The following is an 8,608-nucleotide window of genomic DNA, read 5'->3' on the forward strand; positions in this document are numbered from 1 at the left end:
CAATTCCCCAATCTACTCAAAATACATGAGCATTTTAAATACAGCACCAGCGGACTCTGATACAAAGTCTGCAAAGTGCAGGGTCTTGGAAGCATCTTGGCTGTCCTGTAAAGTGTGGAAGGAGGGGCAGAGGCAGCCTGTGGCTGCAGGGCCTGGAGCAGTGCCTGATTCCCTCATGCTAGTTCCGGGGCCGCCGGGTATAAAGAGCTTTATGCAATGTCTGGAGGGTGGGAGTTTATAGAAAACGCGATGTCTCAACAGGCGTACACGCCTTTCTTCTGCAACTAGCAAGATAAAAAAAAGACACTAGGCTCCTTGTGCTGCTTCTGTGCAGATCAGCACCCCGGAGTCCAGGAGCCAGCTTCTCAGGAAGCTGGAGCATCCCAGCCCAGATGGGACCCCACCATCGGATGGATGGAAGAGCAGCMACTGCTTGCAAACTGCTCATATTATTCACTGCATGCATAATGCAGGGCAGTTGCCAAGGTAAGCGCTATGCTCCAGCCCCTCCGGAATGGGACTTGCACTGCGAGGAGCACGTCCCTACTCCGGGGACTTAGATCGGAAAAAGATCGAAGTGCCTGAAAGTGGAGGGTTAACAGGCACTGATTCAAGGAGTTCTTTCTAAAAGCTAGGGGAGAAAGTTGACTCTTTCCAGCAGTCATTTGATGGAGTTGGTTTCTGTTGTGGAAAAGGAAGAAGCGCCTTAAAAGCACTGCAAGCACCATCGGCTCTTTAGCTTCATTTCATCTTGGTTTTAAATTATCCTAAGATGCTTCCTTTGATTGTTTTTCTGGTTTGTACAAAGTCTTTTCTTTCTAATTTTATGAGACAGCGAAACACAAATGTKGGTAAATTTCGAGGGACATCTCAGACTTTGCAACTCCAAGGTCTAAACTCACGGTTTTACAGAAATGCAAGCAGGCAGTTATTCCTGTGAGTCAGTCCTGATTACTGGCTGTGAACAAGGCAAACCCCCCCTCCCCCAAAAAACAACCCCTTTTTGCTTTTTTTTCCCTTGTGATCTTTGTGCCTTTTTTGCTACTGAAATACGCACGGGTGGAGCAGAGTTCACCTGCATTCCAAGAGCTGGTTTGGTGACCACTAAAATTGTACCGAGAGTTGTTTTTGATGAGGAGTGCACAGGCTGCAGCACTTGCACGTAGACAGGTTGGGCTTGGGGGGTGGGGGGGTTGTGCATGGACATGCTTGCTTACGTGTGGTATATGCAGTCATTTACAGAGGGCTGTAAGAAAGAAACAGATGCTTAGTCTGGAGCACAATAAGCTCCCCTCAGTCGGTCTCAGACGCAGATTTGAAGTTGAGAGAGGGAGAACTTTTTCTCTGGGCTTTACTGTTGCTAGGCGACATCGAGGAGCATGTGACTGGCAGAGCAGGCTGAGTGCCGCTCCTCTGGTACTAATCTGGCTGCTAGGGATGGAGTAGCCGTGTGCTCAAGTCCTTTCCCCGGTCTGTGACTCCAGCCCATCTTTCTGCCTTCCCCTTTTTAAAGCTGTTTGATTGCCTTGCATTGAAAATCAGGCCTGTCTTGTTGGAGCAAGAGTGGCTGAAGTGCATTTTCTCCACCCGGTGTATTGACCTGCAGTCCTGCTGGTTCTGTGTGTGTCTGTGTATTACGTGTGTGTTCAAATTGTTAATCTGCTTTCTTTGCTCAACTCTTAGTTTAAGCTCCTTAGACAGAATCAACTAAGTAATTATACAGCAACTGCTGCTAGCAGCTCCCACTTATGAACAGGGAAATAAAAGATAGCTAATGTGCAGCAGGAGACCTGCAAAAACTTTAGCCAAGGAGGTCACACTGGGCAGAATTAATCCTATGCACTGGTATTTTACATTGGATAGAATGAAAGCTGCCATACAGATCAAATTTTTCTTTTTCCTACAGCTACTTGTGATTCTAATACCAGAATAAATGACATGACAGAATAAGCAGAGAAGCTTTGAACTAGTGTCCGTAGGTAGTGGAAGTACAGAAGTTTTTTACTTTTATGATATTCCTCCCCCTCTTTCTCCCATTCTCCTCCTCTCCCTCCCCCTCCTTCCATCTCCACAGTAGAATAACTTCAAATCAAGCAGTATAATTTTAGTAATGGGTGACTGTTACTAGCAAAATACCTGGATAGCAATCTTGGCTGCACTGTGATTATGGTTAGTTCCTTTTAAGTTRTGGTGAGTTATGATAAGTTCCAGTTCCTTGAATGCTGAGATCATGTCAGACACTTATTTTAAAAAGAAAATTTGGAGAACCATGAAAGCAATACCAAGTCACAGAAATAAAGTGGTGCAAATCTATTATCTTGCCCAATCCTCAGTATTTTCAAAGGTGCTTCACTGATGTTCTTGGAGGTTTTTGTTGGCAATATCTGAATATTCCCATTATAAGATAGATTTTTCCAGAAGTATTTCACCTAAGCACTTGCTCAAATGGTAGTACTCTTCCTCAATTTACCTGATTCCTCGATTTACCTGATTCCAGTTTTACTGTGAGTAAAACACAGTGCTCATAAATGGAATAAAAATGCCCCTTTTTGTAATTACCAGCAGTGTAGAGCCTGCTTCTGCAACCTTTACTCTATAAGTCTTGTTGTCTGTGGGGTAATTGTTGTCAGAAAAAAGTGTAACTGGAATCTAAAACACTAGTTAGGTGAAGGTAGTGTCAAGCAGAGACATCACAGGACTATTGCTCATGCTTTTTTTTGAGGAATATCAAAGTGCTTCACGCTCAGTCTAAACTAGAGACAATGGATRGCTGTTAATGCACCAAATTTGATTTCTGTCCTAAATCTCTGCAATGATAAATCATCAGCTTAATACCTCCCAGGCAAATATGACTAAAATTTGTTACCATTATGAGGTATCTATTAGTCTGGTGCCTGACAATTTTTGCCTTTTCTTTTTATATACCCTTTTAGATATTTCCTGTACCCTTTATATATTCTTTGTAYCCTTAGCCTACATGCTTGTAATTTTTGTAGCCTGATATTCTAGCTTGGCTTTGGGGTTCTGCTGGGCAGAAAGACCAAACATGCTCAGTAGGAGGCTGGTGAGCCTATGCTATCTCAAAACTTGAGGTTTCAACCTTGGTTGAAACCTTCTCTCTAGAACATATATTGTAAACTGGGGTCTAGCCTCATCTGGGGGAAGATTCTTTAGAATAGCGGGGCTTTACTTCATTTATTAAGTTTCTTATTGGGGAATTCTAGACAGATRTGCTAATTTGCAAGTTCTGTAAAAATTGTATATGTGTTATACGGGGCGTGCATCTCATCGTATTCCACCTTGAAGAGCTGTACACTTAGGATCCTATTAAAATATCGAGGTAAAACCCCTTTAACTGTGTCTGCCTCATAAATATGAGACGAGCTGAAAGGCAACACTGAGAATGAAGGCTGTTCTAAGAATGCATGCATATGGTGTGATAAGATATATCAGAAATTACAATGAACATTTGCATAGAGTGTGGCAGGCCATTAAGAAATAGCTATGGTAACACCAAATAGTTTTTTCTAGAATGTCATGGAGAAACATGCTTTTCCATCAGACATTGTAATAGTTCAATCTCCAAATAAATAATTCAGTGTTTTTTAGACATTCTCTTCACTCAAAACTATTTAATCTGTCTGTAGGATGATGCACAGTGACATTGCTGCAGGCGACAGGCCTGAGTCACTATTCATACTTCTTTGCACAGSACTGTGCACTTTTAAATGACAGGGAAGCCTGTCTTTAAGATCCCTCCCCTGCCAAGACCTMGTGTTTGAACACTTTCAGTGAGACTTTCCTTGGGGACTGAGGATTTGGAAGTAAYGAGAAGGGAGAAAGGATGGCAAGAGAAATGAATATACCAATGCAAACCTGACATACAATTTAATGGGTTTTGTGCATGACCTATGGGCTTCAGGGCTCATAATTGTGTGGAAGTACAATTTTCTTGGTTTCTCTTGGAGATGTACTCACACAAAACCAAGGGCAAAAATTCTGCTGAGTGTCCATCTACCTGGCTTCTAAACTAGTTTACTTTCTGAGGCCTGACAATTTAAAAGTACCTGTCAGTGAAACACATCTTCTCACATTTTAATGAGTTTTTCTGTGCACTAACAGGGATATGGTTTTTTTTATCCTTCTTTGTTCTTTTTAATGAATAGCCCTCTTCTAGTACATCTCTTGAATTTTCTTAATAATTTACTTTTTCTGTAAGTAGAGCATTCTGGTCAGTAGAGCATATCAGGTATTTGCAAAGTAATCAGCTAAAGCAAAGAATGGGGCAAACCCCAGAATTTTAGTTAAAAATTGAAAGCAGTAATTGGATGACACCTGGTTAGTTTTAGGTTCTATGCCAAATGCTAGAATTACAGTAAATAATTAAGCTACAGCAGTGAAGACAAAAGAGACAGAACATCCAGGGAGATTTCAACTAAGATAAATGTGTGATRTGTGTGATGCTTCTATTTCCCTGTAAGACAAACCAAAACCTKCTTTCATATATTGAGCTGATTGGAAATTTGAGCAATGAAATCCTACTTTAATCCAGATTTACTTGCCATGTGTTTTGCAGGAAACAGCAAAGATTCATTTGGGGGAAAGGTAGATGCAATTTCATTACAGACTTTTAATTATTTTCCTTTTGGACTTCCTGGATTGACATGAATTCAGTTGTACTGTTTGGAGCCTTCCCCCTCCATACACATCCTTGCACTCTTCTTRTTCTTTAACACTGAACCTGTAGGTTCTTCTGGCAAGATTAAACCTGAATTATCTTTTTTTTTTTTTTTTAATTGAGCAATAAGTAGGCACATTGTAGTAGTTAATTTTATCTTTATGTATATTGGATTAAAATGCAATCTTCCTACATCACTTATTTCAGATCTGAGAGGTTGCGGTAACTTTTCAGATAGACAAATACATACGTTAAATCACACTGTGCTCCCATTTTTTTAAGCAGGACTTGTATCTCCTGTTCCAGAGGTCTACTTAAAACATACTGGAACCGTATAGTATTTTGCATATTTTAAAGGAAGTTCCACTTTCTGTAAGTTGTTATTGTTGAGAAGCTTTAAAGGTCCCTTCTAATTAAGGATCTATAGGTTGACAWCTATTTAAAGAGAAGTGGATGTTTTTATTCCACTGTGACTAATTAGTGATGATAATCATAATATGTCAGTTTCCTTTTAATAACTTTCACTGAATGTGGCAGATAAAAGACAGCACTCTTTTTAAAATTACTTAAAACTAAAGTGCTTCTTTATATAATTTTATAATAATACACTTTCTTAAAAATATCTTGAGCTGTTTCTAGATGAAATAATAACAAGGTTTCTTCTGAGTCAACCCAGTKTGATTCTTTTAATTTCAAAAAAATTACCCTGGATTGTACTGATCTAAGACAGAAAATATGATTCAGTGAAGAGTAAACATCTCTTTAAATAGCTTTTWATTGTTTGAGATCTATTTTGAAGTCCATTTTGTTGTGGTTAATGTTAGCTTTATGAACAACTTTTTGCTCCCTTGACTCAGTACATTTGTAGAATAATTAAAAAAATGAAGTTTAATGAGTAAGCATAGAACTGTTTAATGAAATGGATAGCCTTTAGTGTATTCCTTAAGCCTTTACTGTTGGTTTCAAGGGTTTTAATGTTTCCTTTGTTTTGCAATGCTTAAAGTGGATTAGAGATCTAAGGATCACTGTTACAAGTTTTGTTTTGGATTAATGAAACAACATATAAGAATTGACTGAAATGGTTCTACTTTTATGACCTGTTCTATTTTATATTTTTAACATGAATAAGTTGCCTTTGTTTTACAATCAATAAGCCAAATCTTCAGCAAAAGGGCAGCGTTGACAGCAGCAGTGTGCCTGCCCAATTATTTTCSTACACAACCAGGTCATGATACTACACCCTGCTGAGTCAACTCAGAGAATGGGGGGCTGTTCCAATTGGGACTCCCTTTAATGGGGATTGCAGGATCATGATTTTGTGGAGCCAGAAGGCTGGGGGTTTAGTTGTGTTCTCTAATGTCTCTTAAAAAAGAAAAAGGGGCATAGTCCACAATGCCACAAGATATCCCAGGAACTGATACATTCACTGATGTATTTAGAATCTAGGTACTGGTTTTGTCTTCAGAAACCATGGTGCACATTATCAACTCATATGAATATACCATAGAAATTTCAGTTTACTTTGGGGAAGTCTAAKGCCTGCATATCTGGAATACAGACAATATCAATAACCCTTCCCAGATTGGTCTCAAAGAAGGAATTCTACTGTGTAAAGTTCTTATCATTCAATACCCATTTAAATCTGATCAAGCCCTTATCATACCTTATCATCTAAGTGTACAGTTTGATGGGAAGTGATGAGCCACGTGAACAGTTAGTTCACTGCTCTTGGTAGCAGGAGCCCCCGCTCATCTTCCCTCTCTTTTCCAATGTGCCATACCCGTGTTTGCTGACAACCATGGGTTACTGGTGCCTACTTTGTGCCATCGGACCTCTGAGCTGCTTTCACTTAGAAACCTGTGGGAAAAATGAACCAGGCCTGCCTGTGGAATTATGGTTTAGTGATTTTGGGCAGCATGTAGAAAGGCCTGGTAGTTACTGGAGTTTGGAAAAGAAAGAGAACCTTGGAAACAAGTACAAGGAGAGGTGTTGGAAAGAGGATGAGAAAGTGACACTCTGTTTTCCTGTRGTAGATCAGGGCTGACCATGCAACAGCTGTCCAATGCTACTGCTAAATACCTTACCATGCTGGTAACAAGAGTAGTCCTATTAGGACTAGAGTGAACAAGGGTTAGYGCTGCTGGAACCCCTTTTGTAAAGTTGTCTCATGTAAACAGTTTGACTTGAATGGGGCTGCTCACATGTTCACTTTTGAGCAGGGTTGTAGAGCTGTTTTCAACCTGCGWTGTAAGAAATGAATTGGATGATAACCAATATGGAATGCTCCTGCAGTTCTTGTTGGCCTTCTAGCTGTGTTAATAAAAATTACTTTTGCTACTGCCAAGTCTAAGTCTTTTTAAAACCATTTCCCATGAAACAAACAAGCTCCAGTTTGTCTGAAATGAGTGACAGAGTCTGGGTGTTTTCCATAAGAGTATTTGAGTTGTGTTTGTTAGCTTTGCAGTTTACTTTTCTGTATGAAGTCAGCCACAGAATGCACTTTAAAGCCTCACTGAAAATGAGTGCAATACTTTTTAATTGTTGATCTATGTAGCTTTTTCTGATAGGAGTTGAGAAATCTTAGTGACTTAATCCTACGAAAGGACTTAAATAAGGCAGTAGAGKGAGAGAGAGCCCTAAATGATCAGTCCTTTAAAGGAAAAATTTTGTCATTAAACAGCCTGTAGGGARATACTGTCTCTCTGGCTAGCAATAATAGCAGGTGGGGTTGCAATCTTCTAGCAGACATTGTGAAAGACTGATGGAAAACTATTGCTATGAGGAAGGGATTACAGGTTAAAGGTTGCAGGCCTGTAGGCAAATGCCTGCAGTCCTCTAAGCAATGCTGTTTGAATGGTGAGTGTCAGCACTGAGATACCTGGGAGACAGCATATGCCTTTCCTGTAATTTTTTGTGCTTGCTTCTGGATGTAAGGACATAGTGTGCCGTAGGTGTATGCTCTTGTGTTTCCAAGGATGTGACAAGTGTAGGGCTTATGCAGCTGTACAAGCTAGAGTTCTTCCCTACTATTAACCTCTGTGTCTGGGTGCTGCTTAGAGTAGCTAGCTCATGTAATTTGAAGAATTATTTAAAATATTATGCCCAGAAGCCACCAGTGAAGGGAAATCACAGCAGAATCAAGCATCCTTAAAAAGTCCTTAATGCATGAGTAAATCTGACAGCTATAGAGTCAGATGCTTAGGGAAAATATAAGTTAAATGTTTCCATTGGGGTTGGTAGGAAGAGTAATGTTTCAGGGGATGGTATTTCTTGTATTTATCCTCTTCTATGAATTCTGTGGACTGTCTTTTTAATGTTGCATACTTATTAGTATTACTATTTATGTGAAAGGATTTTTCAAATTATTTTTTAAACCAACAACTATAAAGAAAATATGCTACACTTGGAAATAAAGCAGGCAAAGGATGATTTAATTATTATTGCTCATTTTCRTGTGCTTTAAGATAAAACCGCATTTTTGTGAGCACATTCAACAACATTTCAGTTCAGGTGATCCTGGCAGAGGGTTTGGAACTAGATGATCCTTAAGGTCCCTTCCAATCCAAACCATTCTACAATCCTTCATTTACTCAGGCCTGCCACAACATATGGAATTTCTTTTTCAGGAAGATTGATAAGGAGTGACCAGCCATTAGCTGCTAACTGAAACAGAGTCATTACTGAGTAAGGAAGAAATGTGCTGTGTCAATGMATCCAAAGGAGTATATGTAGTTCCTAATTCATATGCAGTAGTAAGCAGCTTTGCAATGTCTATCTATGCTGGATGCTTGTAGCATGCAGTCTGTCTGTTCTGTACGGGCACATCAGTTCTGCTTTTTTGACAATGTTCTCACGGGTTTAGTTTGCAATGAGTAACTGTTGCAATTTTTGAAATTTGTGCAAAATGACTAGTGTGCCCTGTGAAGCTTC

General features: G+C 39.6%; 1 protein-coding gene across 1 annotated transcript in view; it reads left to right on the forward strand.

Annotated features, from left to right (window-relative positions):
- The first annotated feature begins 392 nt into the window (after positions 1-392).
- LRP2 (LDL receptor related protein 2) overlaps positions 393-8,608 on the forward strand; it is a 110,325-nt gene continuing 102,109 nt past the window's right edge. Inside the window, exon 1 of the mRNA XM_057371712.1 lies at positions 393-486. Coding sequence (XP_057227695.1) covers positions 393-486 — 94 coding nt within the window. The remainder of the gene's footprint in view (positions 487-8,608) is intronic.

The sequence above is a fragment of the Malurus melanocephalus genome, unplaced genomic scaffold (assembly GCF_030028575.1).
Source record: "Malurus melanocephalus ecotype Western Australia unplaced genomic scaffold, MMel_1.1 scaffold_155, whole genome shotgun sequence".
Classification (NCBI taxonomy): Eukaryota; Metazoa; Chordata; class Aves; order Passeriformes; family Maluridae; genus Malurus; species Malurus melanocephalus.